This window comes from Amblyraja radiata, chromosome 2 (assembly GCF_010909765.2).
Source record: "Amblyraja radiata isolate CabotCenter1 chromosome 2, sAmbRad1.1.pri, whole genome shotgun sequence".
NCBI lineage: Eukaryota > Metazoa > Chordata > Chondrichthyes > Rajiformes > Rajidae > Amblyraja > Amblyraja radiata.
In genome coordinates, this window is record NC_045957.1 from 40,306,893 (window position 1) to 40,327,070 (window position 20,178).

Sequence of the window (20,178 nt, forward strand, 5' to 3'; positions counted from 1 at the left end):
TGTTAATATGCGGGGGTCATTGGTCGGTGCGGACTCCGTGGGCTGAAGGGCCTGTTTCCGCGCTGTATCTCTAAACCAAACTAAACTAAACTATATAAAAGGTTAATCTAAACATCAAACCATGTAATTGTTTTGAAGGGTGCACGTCAATAACACAGAACTATTTGCAATGGAATTTTGCCTTATATGCTTTCAGCAGCAGCTTTGAAAACAAGGAAAACATTTCCTCAATAAACATCAAGTATGAGATGGCATTGTATGATAAATAAAGATTTTGCTTATTAAGGAGCCTTGCTGAAACATCAACCTCTGCAATATAGGATACCACCAGGGTTGAAAAGACCTACATTCAGGTGAATTAAGGAGCAGTAATAAAGTGATGACAAGTGATTTTTTTTAAAGTCTGCAGACGTTGAGAGGAAGGACTGATACGAACTATAGAGTTGGAGACCAAACACGGACATATCATTTGAACTCAAGGAAGTGTTGGAAGAAGAGCATATTTTAATCTGGTAAAAAAATGGCAAAACAGTTGTGCAAGAACAAACATGTTCACATGCACATATTGAGGTTAAATAACCAATCGTAAATGGCATATTGAAACGTTTACTGGCCAAGTTAAAGAGCACCAACAAAGGCCGAGACAAAACTTTAAGTTTCATGGAGAATAATAATTTATTTTTATGTAATAGGGGTTTTTAATCAATCAAATATCCTTACATTGACGTGAAACGTTAAAATAAATTAAAATTGCACAAGCAATATGTTTGTTAAATCTTACAACTCAGACAATAAAAATAAAGATACAATGCCATACGCAAACATCTGTAAGTTACATTGTTGGAAGTATAGTGCTATTGAAAGTGTGAGTCTTTGGCTCAAGAATCCTGATGAGTAAAGTGTGTCTTTGGCTCAAGAGTCTTCGGCGAGGAGGCTGAGGCAAAGAGGCACTTGATCGCAATTTGTGATTTGTGATTTTTGTCCAGGAAATGGCAGGCAAGTTGGTACAATGTGTTTCCTGCAAGATATGGGAAGTCAGGGACACCGCTGGTGCTTCTGGAAACTACACCTGCAGAAATTGTGTCCATGTGCAGCTCCTGAATGAACGCGTTGGGGAACTGGAGAAGCAGCTGGATGACCTCAGGGCCTTCCGGGAAAACGAGTTTCCTGGACAAGACCTTCATTAAGGTTGTCACGCCAAGGATACCGGAGGAGCGAAGGTGGGTGAGAAAGAGGAGTAAACGTGGAGTGCAGGAGACCCCGATGGCTGTACCTAATGAAAACAGGTACACCCTCTTGTGAGCTGTCGGGGCAGACGACGCTTCCAGTCCGAGCGGCGGACAGGTCGGCGGCTCCAATCCTAGCGATGAGACTCGACCGGCGAGACCATCGTAGGTCAGAGCCATAGTGGTGGATGACTCTATTGTCCGAGGTGTGGATAGGAGATTCTGTGGCGGCGGGCAAGACTTGAGGATGGTCTGTTGCCTCCATGGTGCCAGGATTCAAGATGTCTTGGACCGACTTCAGAACATCCTCGAGAGGGAAGGTGAACAACTGGAAGTAGTTGTTCAGTAATTTTAGTGGGCAAAATTAGAGCGCATGGTATTGGGGGTAAGGTATTGACATGGATAGAAAACTGGTTGGCAAACAGGAAACAAAGAGTAGAGATTAACGGGTCCCTTTCAGAACGGCAGGCAGTGACTAGTGGGGTGCCACAAGACTCGGTGCTGGGACCGCGGCTATTTACAATATACATTCATGATTTAGATGAAAGAATTCAAAGTAACATTAGCAATTTTGCAGATGACACAAAGCTGGATGGCAGTGTGAACTGTGAGGAGGATGCTATGAGGATGCAGGTTGATTTGGACAGGTTGGGTGAGTGTACGGATGCATGGCAGATGCAGTTTAATGTGGATAAATGTGAGGTTATCCACTTTGGTGGCAAGAACGGAAAGGCAGATTATTTTCCAAATGGTGTCAGCCTAGGAAAAGGGGAAGTACAACGAGATCTCGGTGTCCTTGTACATCAGTCACAGAAAGTAGGTATGCAGGTATAACAGGGAGTGAAGAAAGCTAATGCCATGTTGGCCTTCCTAACGAGAGGTTGAGTATAAGAGCAAAGAGGTCCTTCTACAGTTGTACAGGGCCCTGGTGAGACCATACCTGGAATATTGTGTGCAGTTTTGGTCTCCTAATTTGAGGAAGCACATTCTTACTATTAAGGGATTGGACATGCTAGATGCAGGAAACATGTTCCCGATGTTGGGGGAGTTCAGAACCACGGGCCACAGTTTAAGAATTCTCTGCCTCAGAAGGCAATGGAGGCCGATTCACTGGATGCATTCAAAAGAGAGTTAGATACAGCTCTTGGGGCTAGCGGAATATTGGGTATGGGGAGAAGGCAAGAGTGCTGATTGTGGATGATCAGCCATGATCACATTGAATGACGATGTTGGCTCGAAGGGCCGAATGGCCTACTCCTGCACCTATAGTCTATGCATCTATGTATGATGGTCTCACAAATAACCAAAACTTGGAAACCTCCAGCAACAAGTTTGATTTTTGGGCTTCTCATTGGTATGCTGTAATTTTTCTTTTAACTTTATTACTGGCACATTGCTTATTGGATAAATCTGAATAATATTGATGCTGAAGCCTTTTAAGCATCACTTATAAGCCTCATTTAAAGTAGCTCTCTAAGCTTTAGCATACTGAATACAGGAACATTGTACGAAACAAGTGAAAAATATTATACCACCCCTATAGGCCATGTCATTGAGTCATAGTGATACAGCGTGGAAACAAGCCTTTCAGCCCAACATGCCCACACCGGCCAACATGTCCCAGCCACACTAGTCCCACCTGCCTGCATTTGGTCCATATCCCTCCAAACCTGTCCTATCCATGTACTTGGCTAACTGTTTCTTAAACGTTGGGATAAACCCAGCCTCAACTGCCTCCTCTGGTAGCTTGTTCCATACACTCACCCCCCCCCCTTGTGTGAAAAAGTCACCCCTCAGATTCCTATTAAATGTTTTCCTCTTCATCTTAAACCTATGTCCTCTGGTCCTCGATTCATCTACTCTGGGCAAGAGACTCTGTGCATCTACCCGATCTGTTTCTCTCATGATTTTGTATACCTCAATAAGGTCATCCCTTATCCTCCTCCATTCCAAGGAATAGAATCCCAGCCTACTCAACCTCTTCCCATAGCATACCCTCTAGTCTCTACCCTCATAGCAACATCCTCGTAAATCTTTTCTGTACCCTTTCCAGCTTGACAACAAATTACCTAAATTATTTACATAGGTACTAATTGAAATGCATGCTCAAATTCTTCAAGTATTTGTGGCCACCTACTTTATTGTTCATTTCTTCACTGTCATAATACACCCATGCCATAATGCTGCAAGTGAACAATAAAGCAGCAATTACATAATTGAGATATTGAGCTCACTGCTACTAACACTAACCAAAGTACAGTGGGTATTGATTTCACCTTCTTTACAAATTCAGACTTTTGTCTTGGGCAGTAAATGCGCACATATCTGTGTTATTCAAAGTGGTGTTGTTTGCATGCACTTCACAAGTGCGATCGAGCAAGTTTAACAAGTTTAATAGAACTATTTCACCCATTTATTTATACCTTATTCCCACCCTTCCCGACTACACTGAGTATATCTTTATTTACTATTTACTTGAACACATACAATGCAAGTGTAGCCAATCTAATTGAATAATTTACAGGGTCCATGATCTCGCCTTTCCCCAGTCATTGATGAGCTTCACAGTTCCTTTGGCAGAAATGAATGAAATCATCCAACAACATCAACGTAAAACGGAGTCATTCACCAAATATTATTCAACGTTTAAGTACAGATTTGAGAACACAATTACAGCTTTAATTCTCTCTGATAGTACACAACAATTAAGAAAAAGCCTACATCAATATTTGCCCAATTGATGTGCTATCATAAGCAAGATTTACAAGTGAATAAAGGGCCTGTCCCACTAACGCGACTTTTCAGCATCTGTCAATCCAGCTCGAGGGCACTCGCCTGAAAAACCTCGAGCTGGATTGACCGCGATGAAACCACGAGCTCGATCAACCGTCAGCGCGCGCGCACACACACACACACACACAGACACACACACACACACACACACACACACACACACACACACACACACACACACACACAGAGAGACACACACACACACACACAGCAAAGGCGGGGGCCGCTGTCTGAAATTCACACCAGCGATGAACAGGAAGGTAAAAGACGGCTGGCACAGTGTACAGTAAGTCCTTTAGAGAACGGGGAAGGGGGGGGGGGGGGGGGAAAGAAGGAGAGAGATGGGGAGCGAAGGGGAGAGAAGACATTTTAAAGAAGCCAGACAACTTTTAATAAAGTTTAGCGGGCATTTAACATTACCGGTCGGTTTTCCTTGGTTCTGAAAACTCCAATGAGCCAATTAAAATGCCCGGTCAGCATAGGAGATTGCCTACAGCTACCTCGACTGCCTATAACTACATGGCGACTCCACTACCACTGCACTACAAGTTCAAAAGAACCATGCCGACCAATTTTTACTCGCTGAAAATTTTCCTCGACCAAACTGAGGCCGCGAGCATGCGGGAACTTCTCTCGAGCATGACGGAGAGTTACAGTGACCTCCTAGGACTTCCTATGACCACGCGTCGACCATGCTGCGAGTTTGACTCACAAATTAGGTCCCCGCAGTGGGACAGGCCCTTTAGTAACAAGTTTTCTGGCCTTCGTTAGCAATTTCCTGACAGGATCATAAAGTTAGGATAATTTTCCAGGAGTTAAATGGGGAATTGGTTGAACCTGGCTCATAAACAGCTACCCCATTCATTGGAGGAGTGTGGAGGAATAGCTACAAGGGACAGCGTGGGTACCAGGGAGGTGACATTTCTTTTAAATTAACAAACAACATTTAAACAATATTCAATTGGATATCTTTTTTTAAATTTTAAGATTTTTTTTTCATTATTTGTATTATTTAGTTCGTTTTGGAATGTTCTTGGCTTTTTCCCATTAAAATTTTTGCCAGGTTTTAGTCTGCTGGGCCTGAGTTTATGGTCTACTAGGCCCTCTTAATAATTGTGGCTTAATCTGATATCCCTATCAATGGCACAGATGACTAATGCTCTACTGTCAAGAAGGTCAAGCCAGCATTTAATAGAAAGTTAACAGTGGAGAATCCACAAAGGGCAAGTTTGATGGCTTGTCAATGACAGGAAATTCTACTCAACATTTTACTCACACAATGCAAGTTTGTAAAGATGATATCTTGCAAATGGTCATCAAATAACAGTTAACAGTACTCCTTACCACATATCAAATTTGCAAGAATCAGAACTCAAAAATATATATTTACGAATGTGGCATTTAAATCACGATGCAGAGAAACCTACCACAACCTTAAAGGCATTGTACAACCAATGCTGTAAATTTTGCACACATTTCTCCCATCATCTCCAACCACCCCAGTCACCATGCTTCATTCCACTTGTTTGTATTTTTATCTCCCATCCCAGAGTCCTAAACTTTCCTTTTATCTGCCGCTTTCTCACCGTGCCCATCGGAAACCAGCACCACTGCGTCGCTAATGTTTCCAACGATTGAATAATAATTCCCTCTCCCATTCTCTTCTACCTTTACATTTCACCCCTTCTTTTCCTCACAGTTCCTCCAAGTTGCTCAAACTTTGCAGCCAGTCTGTTTGCAGTAGCCACCTACAAACTGCAATATGATAATAATCAATAACCTCCTTAATTTAGAGCAAAAAAACCAAAGTGCTGGAGGTACTCAGCGGGTCAGGCACCATCAGCAGAGCCAAGGAACAGTTGCTGATTTGGCTCAACTTCTCCATACTGATAGGAGTACACTAGGTGGGTGTAGGGGGGAGGAAGCTGTAAGAGAGGCAGGGTGGATCAAAGCCTGGCAAGTGATAGGTGGATACAGGTGAGGGGGATGATCGGCAGATAGGTGGAGACATTGACAAAGGATAGGGAGGAAAAAGAGTCCAAAAGGTGTCAGATAAGGAAAGAGGAGCTGTGAAGTTAAACCAGAGGGATGGATATAAATAGAAGGGCACAGGGGGGTGGGGATTAAAGGGAAATATAGCACTCGGGGATGGAAGATGAGCATGTGAGATATAGGGGCGGAACAGGGTGACTGTGGTTGTGGGAGAAAGTGGGTTAAAAGGATGCTTGGCAGGGTGGGCTAGTGGGAGAAAGAGAGGGGATTTTATAGGTGTATAATTGAAATTGGAGAATTTAATTGTTCATATTGGTGGGTTGTAAGCTACTCATGCAGAATATGTTCTTCTCTTAACTATTTAATTTATGTTGGTACAGGACAAGTAGAGACAATCACATCAGCAAGAACTCCCTTGCTCTTTTTCAAATTGCTGTCATGATTTGTTACAGAGTGACACACCAAGCAGCATGGAAACAGGTCCTTCAGCACTATCGACACACTGGCCATCTACCTATTTATATCAACGTCTGTTACCACCACTCGGCCTTTTCTTTTTACATCCATTGAGAATGTAGAAGGGGCTCAGTTCAACATCACGTTCCCTCGGTATTCCTGGGAGATTCCACTGAGAATTATGTGTGCAGGTTTTTGAATTGAAGCTTTGAATCTGGAACCTTCCGACTCAGAGCCATGAATGCTACCAACCGAGCTTCAGCAGACAATAAGTAATTAAACTGATTTATAATTTGGAGTCAAGTGTAACTTAAATAACATATTTATATGCAAAGTTCCAACATCCCGAGCTAAAATATTAGAGGCTACAATGCGAAAATTGTAACTGGCTCTTCGACAGCGGACAACTGATAAACAGAAGAAATACTAGTCCTTTCATCTCACATGTGCCTCAGGGAAAGGTTCAATGACCCTAAACCGAAAGTAACTAATTGTAACTGCTCTGACTCAAACACAAACTCGTGGAAATCCCCAGAATCGTATGAAAACCACAAATTTTGCAGCAAAAACAGCATAATTGGATGCAAAACCATTGAAGCGCCAAATGTAAGCCTCTAATGCTTACCACATGCCAGTAGTTAACTCTTCCAACTACCAGAGCAGCCCCCACCTCAACCGGAAGTGCCGACACCTCCCTAGCTGATGACCTGAACTCTTTCTACGCTCGTTTCGAGACGGGCAACATCACCTCAGGCTTGCCGGCTAACGACAACTCCGCCAGCACGTTGGCTAGCGAAGCTGGAGGGAGAGCCACCGCTGGGGATGGGTACACACTCTCGTTGTCCAAGCACGATGTGAGGAGGGCTCTGACACGTGTGAACACGAGGAAAGCTGTAGGCCCAGGTGGCATCTCGGGGCGAGTACTTAAGTCTTGTGCTACGCAGCTAGCTCAGGTGCTCACTACAATATTCAACCTCTCCCAGGCCAAGTCCGTGGCCCCTGCCTGCTTCAAAAGATCCATCATTGTACCTGTACCAAAGAATGCCTCCCCAGCTTGTCTGAATGACTACCGTCCGGTGGCCCTCACCTCGGTAGTCATGAAATGCTTTGAGAGGCTGGTCAAGAAACACATCTGCGCCTTCCTCCCTCGCAACATGGACCCGCTACAATTCGCATACCGTCCGAACAGATCCACGGACGATGCGGTCTCCCAGGTCCTGCACACTGCTCTCTCTCACCTTGACAGCCAAAATGGGGGCTATGTGAGGATGCTGTTCATAGACTTCAGTTCAGCCTTCAACACGATAGCCCCCACCAGACTTGCTGAGAAGCAGCTGGAATTGGGGCTCAACACCTCCCTGTGTGCCTGGGTCCTGGACTTTCTTACCGCCAGGCCCCAGGTAGTCAAGATGGGAGGAAATACATCAAAGTCCCTCACCCTGAGCACAGGATCCCCCCAGGGTTGCGTCCTCAGCCCCCTACTGTACTCCCTGTACACACATGACTGTGTGGCTAGGTTCAGCTCCAACTCTATAATCAAGTGGTGGTGGGCCTGATCTCCAATAACAATGAGAAGGCCTACCGGGAGGATGTGGCTGATCTGGCACTCTGGTGTCAGGACAACAGCCTCCTCTTGAATATCAAAAAAACTAAGGAGCTGATCGTGGACTTTAGGAGGGCATAACATCCGAGGACACACACACCATTGAAGATAAATGGGGATACTGTGGATAGGGTGAGCTGCTTTAAATACCTGGGAGTCCTCATCTCACAGGATCTGACATGGACATCACACGTTGCAGCACTGGTGAGTAAAGCAAGGCAGCGCCTTTACCACCTCTGGCAATTGAGGAAATTCAGAGTGTCCCTGAGGATCCTCCAGTGCTTCTACTCAGCGGCTGTGGAAAGCTTCTTGTCAGGAAACATTACAATCTGGTTTGGGAACTGCTCTGCCCTGGACAAGAAGGCTCTGCAGAGAGTAGTGCGTTCAGCCGAAAGCACTATGGGAACTACACTCGCCCCCTGCAGGAACTATACATCAGAAGGTGCCGATCCAGAGCCAACAAGATCATGGGGGACCCCTTCCACCCCAGCAACAGACTATTCCAGCTGCTACGGTCAGGCAAACGCCTCTGTTACCATGCTGTGAAAATAGAGAGGATGAGAAGTAGTTTCTTCCCAGAGGCCATTAGGACTGTAAACTCCCATCTCACCAGGGACTAACTTACTGTACCAAACTACTGTTGTGTGGTGTCTTTTTTAAATTGCTGTTTTTTTCTTTTTTTTCCTTTCACAAATAGGTAATTACTGCTTCTGTTCCATTCTGTTTTGTAGTTTTTTTGCACAATCCTCAAGCATTGTCACCTTTCATTTCACTGCACATCTCATATGTGTATGTGACGAATAAACTTGGCTTGACTTGACATACAACACTTTGATGAAGAAAATTAACATTTTTACTCAACACACTACTTGATCTTATTTCCATCATTTTAAGTTCTTACTTTGATTTTCAGGATCCTCACCATTTTCATATTGAAATGACACCAGACTGAAAGCAATTATTAGACTTAGCAAGTCCAGCATCCTCCATCATAAAAAATTAAACTTTATTTTCATTTAATTTTATTATTCACTATAATCCATACTTCAGGGTGTGGTGCTAGTAGGCATGCAAGAAAAATCAGATTATTCTGCAACTCCTGCCAACAATAAGATAATGCACAGATACCACAAAGTAAGAAAAACATTATTGCATTATCACGTAACCATAGCAACCTAGAGATTTGAGAACATCTCCAAACATGGTTGCTTCTTTTCGATGTTTAAAAAAAATCAGTAGTCTTACTTGTAGCAGAACTTCTCCCTCTTGGAGATGGTATCTTGGTTGAGGTGCTATGCCGTTTTCATGGATACCATTCCCATTCGATTTCAAAGTAACTGGAGAAAAAAGTAATAATGATTTTTTGTTTTGTTTTGCAATACCGAATTTAACTTTTTCCAATATAAACATGGATATTGTTGACTACTCATACAATTGGATAGACTAACATATGTACATCTTACCTCCTACATTTTACCTGATTTGAGGCAACAGGGTCAGTACAATTCAGCAATGTACCCAATACATTAGACTCCCCTGCTACCTTAACATCAATGAACAGAAATGAAAGAAGGATCTCGACCCGAAACGTCACCCATTCCTTCTCTCCAGAGATGCTGCCTGTCCTACTGAGTTAGCCAGCATTCTGTGGCTACCTTCGAACAGAACTTCACACAACAACACGGAAACCAACATCGGTGAAGTAACTTTTCCAATCGTTTAAAAACAGCCTGCAATACAGATACCATTCTCAAGTCCAGGAAACCTGCATGAGACCAGAGGGAATACAATCATGGAAATGTATGGCACAGAAATGGGCTTGTTTGGCCCACCCTGCCCTTGCCAATCTTGATGCCTACTTATGCCAATACCATTTGCCTGCATTAGGCCCATATCCCTACATCTTTCTTATTCAAGTACCTGTCCAGGCACCTTTTAAACATTAGAATTGCAACTGCCTCCAATGCCTTTTCTGGTAGATCATTCCAGAGAGTGAGAAAACATTATAGTCCTCTATTCCAGGCAATATTCTAGTGAATAGCGTGTGTATTCTCTCTATTGCTACCGCATCCATCCTGCATTTTTTGCTCAAATGTCTCATTTGTTGGTCCTTATAATACTTCATGGAATTGAAATTTAAGAAGAAGGGTAAAGTGTCTGTCCCACTAACGCGACTTTCCAGCAACTGTCTTCGAACTTCAAGCTCGAGGGCACTCGCCTGAAAAACCGCGAGCTGGATCGACCATCAGCGATGAAACCGCGAGCTGGATCGACCATCAGCACACACACACACACACACATCGCAAAGGCGGGGGCCAGGGAAAGCAGGGGAGCGCTGTCTGAAATTCACACCCGCGATGAACAGGAAGGTAAAAGATGGCTGGCATAGTGTACAGTAAGTCCTTTAGCGAACGGGAAGGGGGGGGGGGGGGACAGGGGGGGTAGAAGGGGAGAGGGGGGGAAGAAGGGGAGAGGGGGGGAAGAAGGGGAGAGGGGGGGAAGAAGGGGAGAGGGGGGGAAGAAGGGGAGAGGGGAGGGGGGAGGGAGGGGAGAGGAGAAGGAGTGGAGACACCTTTAAGAAGCCAGACAACTTTTAATAAAGTTTAGCGAGCATTTGCATTACCGGTCTGATTTTCTTGGTTCTGAAAAGCCGTGCTTTCATTTTTTTTCCCCAATGAGCCAATTAAAATGCCCGGTCAGTAAAGAAGATTGCCTACGGCTACCTCGATTACCTATAACTACATGGCGACCCCACTACCACTGCACTACGAGTTCAAAAGAACCATGCCGACCAATTTTTACTCGCGGAAAACGTTTCAGCATGCTGAAAATGTTTCCTCAACCAAACTGAGGCCTTGCGTATGCGGCAAATTCTATCGAGCATGAAGGAGAGTTACAGTGACCTCCTATGACCACGTGCCGACCATGCTGTGAGCACAAACTCTTCTAAACTCGCAATTTAGGTCGCCATAGTGGGACAGGCCCTTAAATGTCCGCTACAAAAACAATTGGTAATAAACATTGATTGATTTAATATGGTGAAATTATGCATTTAAATGTTCCACCAATGATAGTGGGTTAGTAATCTTGGAGTGAGATTTTTTTGTGTGTCCAATTTGAAAAGATTCGATAAACTAAATATACCAGCCACATAAATAATTAAAGACCATTTAATCAGTTAGGGCATCTAATCAATACGTTGTCAAAACCAAAAAATCTGGTAATATAATGTTGTTCTTATCAATTAATTCATAGCCAGGAGACAAATTGCAACAAAGCTCTGTTGGGGTTAAAACAATCTTTAAACAGGGATAAAATATGTAAAATATCATATAAAAGCACAAGGTAGGATTCAGCAACATCGAAGATACTGACAAATGTGACCTTCATTGGGTGGACAGAGGAGGTAGCTTAGGCAAGTACAATAGCAGCATTAAAAAGTCATTTGGACGGGTGCCAGGATAGGAAAGGGTTAGAGGAATATGGGCCAAGAAGGGACAAATGGGATTAGCTTGGATGGGGCATCTTGGTCAGTATGGATGAGTTTGCGTAAAAGCCTGTTTCCGTGCTGTATGATTCTATGGATCTCACTTGTGGAGAAAGATACGCTGTTTGAGTCATTGGATACATTTACAGGTCCCGTGATGGAAGTAACATGTACAAGTTTTCAGAAACCTTGAAGCATGTAATAAACTTTTGTCCTGAATTGTTTGTCAAAGATCAATTAGATAACGTGCTGATAGCTTGTTTTTGAAGTGACATAATTTCACGCTGCAGCACCTGGCGCAGTGGTAGAGTTGCCGCCTTACAGTGCCCGACACCCGGGTTCGAGAGTTTTACGTTCTCCCTGTGTCCACGTGGGTTTTCTCTGATATCTTCAGTTTCCTCCCACACTCTAAAGACATACAGATTTGTAGGTTAATTGGCTTAGTATAATTGTAAAATTGTCCCTAGTTTGTGGGGCAGTGTTAATGTGCAGGGATGGCTGGGTCAGTGCGGACTCGGTGCTCACTGTATCCCTAATCTAAACTAAGCTAAAGCTAGGAAATTAATTTAGTGGCATAAAGGAAAGGAAAGAATTGTCCTATTTAAAAATGCAACACCTTTGCCAAAATACATGGACTGCTGCTTCGGGGCAGAACAAGTGAAGGGCCTGTCCCACTTGGACGACCTAATCCACGAGTTTAAAAGATCCTAGACGAGTTGAAAAAAATGTCAAGGTCGTGTTGACTCGCCGAAGTAAAATACGACCTCCCACGACTATGTCTACGACCTCCCACAACTATGTCTATGACCTCCTACGACCTCCTACGACCCCCCTCGACTTCAGTCTTCCACACCTAAGACCAACTATGACTAGCTACGAGCGGAAAATGATCACATGATAAAATGTCATGTTTGCATTTTTTGTCTCGGGCCAGTTACCGACCTATGACTACCTACGAGTAAAAAGTATCAATTTTTTCCATGCCGACCTTTTTTTTTTACTCGTGGACATTTTTTATCAGGCTGGAAAAAACGCCGCGACCTATTTGAGACCACGAGTACGCGGAGACCACTCACGAGCATGAGGAAGAGTTACGAAGACCTCCTACGACCTCGTGGCGACCATGTTGCGAGTACGAGTCAAGGGCAAACTTGGCAGAGGTCGCCAATTAGGACGTGAAAGTGGGACAGGGACTTAACTCTACGTCCCAGGGAGAAAGCCATCAATAATGACACAAGAGAATCAGAGGAAAGCCTCAAAGCATTCTATAGAGTCATTCAGCATGGAAACAGGCCCATCGGCCCAATTTGCCCAGACTGACCAATGTCCCCTTTACACTAGTCCCATCTGCCTACATTTGGTCCATATTCCTCTAAATGTATCCTGTCTATGTACCTGTCTAAATAAACTGTGATAGTACCTTCTAAATAAACTGTCTCAACTGCATTCTCCGACAGCTCATTTGATATAATCACCACCCTTTGTGCATAAAAGTTACCCCATAGGTTCTTATGGAATCTTTTCCCCCTAACCTTAAACCTATATCCTCTGGTTCTCAATCCCCGAGCTCTGGGCAATAGACTATCTATTCTTCTCACAATTGTGTACACTTCAAAGAGATCAACCCTCATCCTCCTGCGCTCCAAGGGATAGAGTCCGAGCCTGCTCAATCACTCAAGAGCTCCGGCCCTCAAGTCCTGGCAATATCCTCATAAATCTTCTCTGCACCCTTTCCAGCTTGAAAATACCTTTCCGATTACATGATTCATCCTATAACTGAACACAATACTCTAAATGTGGCCTCACCAACGTCATATATAACTGTAACATGACCCCCCCCCCCCCAAACATCTACACTCAATGCTCTGACTGATGAAGGAGGTCAAAGTGCCAAAAGCTTAAGAATCCTTAAAAATTGAGAGTTCAAGAGGAGCTACTGCAGCATCTGCTTACATTTAAAACACACAAAACAGTAAGCCACACCCTACTATTTTCCAATGACATAAATTATCTGCACCTTAGACACTTCACACAGAGAAGCCATGATGTTCCCAATGTGGGCAAGCTGAACTGGCACACCAAGGCTTATGGGCCTGTCCCACTTAGGCGTTTTTTTCATAGTCGTAGCAGGTCGCCGAAAAACCGGCAACTGAACCCTCCCTACGATAATGTCTATGACAATGTTTACAACAACCTACCATCTACTCGACGTCAAGCTACAGCAAGCTACCGACAACCGGCGACCCATTAGGACGTCAACCTATGACCACACTTACGACAAGCTACGTCCACATGCAACAAGCTACGACAAGGTAAGATAGTTCAGTCGCTGGTACCTGTGTCAGTTGACATAGGTAGTCACCAATGGAATTCACCGAAGTCAGCACCGGTAATAACCTACGTAATCTGGCGACAACCTACGTCACCTGGCGACAACCTCCGTCATCCTGGCAACAACCTACATCAACCTATGACAGCATATACGTCAGGGGAAGTCAAGCTACGTTCATTGGCGTCAAGCCAACTGTCGCCAAAATCTTTGTAACATTTCAAAATCTAGCGGCGACCAGAAAAACGCTACGATTCTTTGGGCGACTGAGGAGACTACTCATGACCATACAGGCGATACCCATGCGACCATGTGGCGACAAACCAGTCGCTTAAAAAAATCGCCTAAGTGGGACAGGCTCATGATACTACTCTCCATCTGTGAATGCTTTCACTTCACCTGCTAATGCCCATCAACAACCCCGAGTGTTGAGAATAGAAAACCTTCTGTTCTAAAATTCATCATCACGGCTCTACTATTTGCAAAGCACTTCCATTAGGAATATTATGTCAAAATTACTATTTTATATATGTCGTTAAAAAAGGGGATTCAGAGATAACCCAGCTGGGTTTATAAAATTGGAATTCAGCAGTTGCAGATATCAGCATAAAATCAACACCAAATGTGTATTTAATGAAAGGAAATCTCTGTTTTAATTGCACTACTTGTGCAATACTACTGGCTGGATTATGGTGACATTTTTCCAAAGGATGAGTTTTAGGATATGACAAAATGAATACAACTTCTGTACTGCAGAATAAAAGTTTTAAATGAATATACGTACATTCAAATATGCAATGTACAGCGGGTTTTAATAAGAGCAAACTCATTTGTTTAATCTTTCACCTGAATGGACGAACACACGCACACTTCACAGCCCGTTATGTAGGCGGGTGTTGTGCTGTCTGAGTGAAATTCACACGGTGCAAAACCAAGGTGATAGACACACACCGCAATGAACAGGAAGGTTGGTGCTGTAATTAAGACGGCTAAACACAGTGTACAGCAAGCCCTTTAAAAGAAGGGGTGAGAATGAATGGAGACAACTTTTAAGAAGCCAGAAATACACGGCTGTGAAGCTCGGTCGGTTATCCATGGTTCTGAAAAGTACAGCTTACGTTTATTTTCTCAATGAGCCAATTCACCAGTCAGCATCGGCTACAACCTACAAGAACCTACGAGAACCTTCAACCTCCTGGCAACCCACTAGGACCTCCTGGCGACCCACCTAAGGCAGGAGAATTCTCGCTACTCTTCATAGCGACTTCATTCTGGACGCCGATAATTTTTCAACATGTTGAAAAATTTGCGCCGACCACAATGAGGTTGCGACTAGTTCCCAAATTGCAGGAATTCCTCACGACCATGAAGACGACTACCCGGCAACCACCCGCGAACATGTGGCGACCGCAGAGTCTCCTGCAGTCACCTAAAAAGTCGCGCAAGTAGGACAGGCACATAAATAAATGTTTTTCAATTAATAAAGCTTGGGTCAACTGGAACCAACAAAACAAAGTTCGTAGTTTGTAACTAGTGTACGAAAACCTTGTGCACCTGTAAACTTCATAAACCTGACAGATTCAGAAGAATAAACAGCCTGAAGTCAAAGCAACCAGCAAAGTGTTTCCTCATCAAGAAATTAGAAAACTTGCCAGTGCAATAATTCGCCAGGTTAAAATAAACATTGCTGCATATTTTATGAAATGAAAATGTCATGATAGGCATTTAGTTTTGATCAGCAGATAGAGGCATTCAGCACAGAAACATGCCCTATGATCCAACTCAGCTCTGCTGACCACAATGCCCATCTAAGAAAGTCACATTTACACGAGTTTTGCCCATATCCCATATGCCTTTCCTATCCCTGCACCTGTCTAAATGTCTTTTAAATGTTGTTATTGTAGCTGATTCAAACACTTTCTCAGACAGTTCGATTCAGATGTGTACTGTTTCTGTGGAAAAAGTTGCCCTTCAGGTCCATTTAAAATCTTTCCCTTGTTCCCTTAAGCCTCTGCCATCTAGATGTCGATTTCCTTTCCCTGGGGAAAAAGCCTTTGTGCATTCACCTTACCTATTTCACCTTCCCATGATTTTCATACACCTCTGTAAGATTACCCTACAGTCTCCTTTGCTCAAAAAATATATAAAGCCCTAGCCTGCCCAACCTCTCCCTAGAACTCAGGCTCTCGAGTCTCAGCCACATTCTTGTAAATCTTGTTTGCATACTTTCCAACTGAATGACGCAAATGCTGCGAGAGCACGTTTCATTTTGGATAAGAGTCTGTAAAGCAACATAAGTGCAATATCTTCACGTCATTCAGCAGTTCTTCAGTCATAGTTCCGCCCATTGTTCCCCTGCAGCAACAGAGCAGGAAGTCAGAAACCCATTAGTTCTCCACCATCTACGCATTTATATACCATTCAACATCAGTGCAAACTGATAGCAATGTTCTGCTATCACATAATTACCACCATTGTTGGAATTATTTTTTGTCGTTGTCATTTTGAATCACTGAACAACTTTGGATCTTTGTTCAAAATGCAAACTGCTGAAGAAACTCAGGTGGTCAGGCAGCATCTTTGGAGGGAAATGCTCCAAAGATGATATTACGGTCAAAATTGTTCTTCGGCTAATGGAATAGGGGGGAGAAGGCGGGAAGAGGTCGGGTTGGGCAAGCAATAGGTGGATCATGATTGGGTCAGAACATGGTCAAAGAGCAAGGGAGCAGCAGGAATCGTAGAGGGCAGGGAGAGAAAGAGGGAAAACAGAGTGTAAAAGGAGAGGTGAGGTTGGGGCCATCAGTTTGTCATTTCTTAAGAACCTCAAACTACCTATTTTCTCATCGCTGCATCTTTCTGATGTCAAAAGTTCTATGAATTAAAATATGTCCCACAAAAACAATTAAACAAAACTATAAGAATGAGTCACAAATTAAAGGCCCCGTATCTGATCACATAGGTTCAGAAGGTAAACATTTTAAAACCCAATACAAAGGTAAAAGAAAGGTGATCAGCCATCTCTTGCTGCACACTGGATTAATTGTACAATTTTACATATTCGCAGGGATTCCATGTTTACATGAACTGGAAGCGAGAAAAAAATCAGGACAATCAGGACCAGCAACAAGTGACCTGAGGCAAGGAGGGTTCCCTGATGGGCTGACTGTTGACTAGAGACAGCCCAAGAGGGATCCATCATTGCAAATTGTGGAACTAGTTATTGGACTTTTAGTGGAGGAAGGGGGAGGGGGGAGGCGCCTGTAGAAGTTACCTAAAGTTAGAGAATTCAACGTTCATACCGTTGGTTTATATTTAAGAGATTGCAATACAGCAATCAGCAATCTTCAATTTGATCCCATATCTGCCTCTGTTCATTCCAGTCCAATAGGTTATTTTATGGTAGACACGCCCATTTATTTTGCCAAGATGTAAAAGTCACACTGATCTGCATTGTCTAGCATCTACACACGCTTGCCATATTCTGCTAATGAGTTTGTCTTTTAGTCCTCCTCATTTTCCCAAACCTCATGCTTTATATTGCTGGCACACTGTCAAATTTAGTTCTATACACCCACCATCACAATTGATTAGTACACAAAACAAAAATAAACTCATCAACACTTCGACTACATAGGCCAATGTCATTACTTTATTTTCGACTTTACTTCAGAGGTACAGAGTGGAAACAGGCCCTTCGGCCCAACAAGTCCACGCGGACCAGCGATCACCTGTACACTAGCAGTATCCTACACACTCAGGACAGTTTAAGCCAATTAACCTACATGCCTGTCCGTCTTTGGAGTGTGGAGGAAACCGAAGCACCCGGACAAAACCCACACAGTCACAGGGCGAACATACAATACTCTGTACAGAGAGCACACGTAGTCAGGATTGAACCAGGTCTCTGGCGCTGTAAGGCAGCAACTCTACCACTGCACCTCTGTGAAGCTACCCAAGCGGAATATGAGGTGCTGTTCCTCCAATTTATGTGTGGCCTCCCTTTGGCAATGGAGGAGGCCCAGGACAGAAAGGTCAGTATGGGAATGTGAAGGAGAGTAAATGTGGTTATCAGTTGGGAGATCCAGTAGGCCTTGGCAGTCTGAGCCTAAATGTCAGCGAAACTGGTGCCAAATCTACATTTTGTCTCGCCAATGTATAGGATCCCACATCGGCAACACAAGTTGCAGTTGATGATGTTAGAGGGAGTGCATGCGAACCTCTGTCTCAGCTGGAAGGACTGTCAGGGTCCCTGGATGGAGTCGAGGGAAGAGGTATAAGGAAAGGTGTTACATCTCCTGCCGTTGCAGGGAAAAGTACCTGTGGCTCGATGAACTTAGGTAACCTTGTCGGCACCAGAAACTAGGTGACTCATGTGCGGTCTGCAGTATGAGTTTACCGGATTTATGCAAAACAAAGCATTTCACTATACTCAGGTAGTTAGTTTGTTTAGTTTAGTTTATTGTCACGTGCACCGAGGTACAGTGGAAAGCTTTTTGTTGAGTGCTGTCCAGTAGCAGAAAGACATGCGCCAATAAAGTATCATTGAATCATTGGAAGAGGGTGGTTTGGATAGGAAGGGATGAGTGAACCAATGAGTTGCAGAAGGAGTGGTCTCTGCGGAAGGAGGAAAGGGGCATGGATCGGAAGAATAGTGGTGGGATCATGTTGGAGGCGACGGAAACGTCAGAGGATAATGTAGATAGAAACATAGAAAATAGGTGCAGGAGGAGGCCATTCGGCCCTTCGAGCCAGCACCGCCATTCATTGTGATCATGGCTGATCATCCCCTATCAATAACCCATAGAAACATAATGTGTTGGATGCAGAGGCTGGTGGGGTAAAAGGTGAGGACCAGGGGAACTCTGCCCTTGTTGTCTGGGGGGAGAGGGAGTGAGAGCATAATGCCGGGACACAGAAGGAGATGCGGGTGAGGGAGCTATCTAAGACAGCTGTAGGGAAACCATGTTCACTAGGGAATAAGGGCACCTCGGATGTCCTAGAGTGGAAAACCTCATCTTGGGAGCAGATACAGCGGAGGAATTGAGAGTAGGCAATAATGTTTTTGCAAGAGGAAGGGTGGGAGGAAATGTAGTCAAAATAACTATGGAGTCAGCAGGTTTGTAGTAGATGTCAGTCGATAGTCATCCTGAAACGGCTCAGAGGCACACTAAAAATGCACACTATAGCAAGATGGGAAAAATTAATAGGAATGAACAAAATCTTGGTCAAAGAAGTGGAATAAACTAATCAACTATTTGGGCTCCAAATGGCATGGCCTGAAACATCTCTAGTTTTATTGGTAACACTGGTAAACCGAGGCTCTCCTGGTCGTAACTTGAATCTCCTGTTTGCACTGCGGACCCTAAAGGGCCTGTCCCACTTGGGCTTTATTTGGCGTCATTTACGCGACAGGCCAGTAGTGACTGTCACGCGGATATTGTCTAGCAGTACGACAAGTGCTCATGAGGGCCCTGCTTCTTTTGGGAGCCATTTGTGATGTCGTTTGTACTTAGTCCGATCTCCGTGGCAAGCATTTTCCGAGTAAAAAAATTTCAAAACTACACGCGCATTATACCCGGGTGGTCACGTGGTGCAGTGCTCAAATGACGCACAAATGGCACGCCGATGACATACGGGCGCCGCATGGTTACGGACGTTGGCGCACGGTGATGCATAATAAATCAGCATAGGCAATGTTCGTGCGTCACCGTGTGTAACCATGTGTCACCACGCGCTACACGTACGCCATCAGTACATCAGCATGCACAAGGGATATATCACACAGGTGATGCTCGAGGATTTTGAGCATTCCGAAATTCTGGGAGCCACGCGTTACCGCGCATCACTGCATACGCCACCACGCATCTTCAGGCGCCATGCGCGTGACACGATGCGCCAACCAATTTTTAGGATGTCGCGTAAATGATGCGCAAATGACGCCCAAGTGGGACAGGCCCTGAAGGAACAACTGAGCGGGTACAAAAATTATATTAACTATTTTCTGCATTGTTAATATTGATCAATTTTGAACCAAATCAACCAGAAAGTACAATAACTGCTTCAGCATGTCTTCACCTCAGAATACTATGCAAGTAACACTGACACCTATTGTTCCCACATGTTGGCTAGCAACTCTAGTCGTATTCAAAATAAACACCCTTAAAAGTAAACAATGATTAAGAACTGGTTAATAACGGGGGTGTTACCTGAAATAGGAGATAACTATGTTCATGCCATTGGGTTGTAGTTTACCCAAGCCGGAATATGAGGTGCTGCTCTTCCAGTTTGCACA

General features: G+C 44.0%; 1 protein-coding gene and 1 long non-coding RNA gene across 5 annotated transcripts in view; one reads left to right on the forward strand and one right to left on the reverse strand.

Moving 5' to 3' along the window:
- The window catches only part of ahr (aryl hydrocarbon receptor), a 177,273-nt gene that overhangs the window by 98,678 nt on the left and 58,417 nt on the right, over positions 1-20,178 (reverse strand). For all 4 annotated transcript variants that reach the window (XM_033045480.1, XM_033045459.1, XM_033045475.1 and 1 more), the window contains exon 3: positions 9,316-9,407. In XM_033045480.1, coding sequence (XP_032901371.1) covers positions 9,316-9,407 — 92 coding nt within the window. The remainder of the gene's footprint in view (positions 1-9,315; positions 9,408-20,178) is intronic.
- On the forward strand, positions 127-13,811 carry LOC116988619. Its single transcript, XR_004416005.1, has 3 exons — positions 127-139; positions 11,410-11,415; positions 13,679-13,811. It is a non-coding gene; the product is annotated as an uncharacterized LOC116988619 (long non-coding RNA).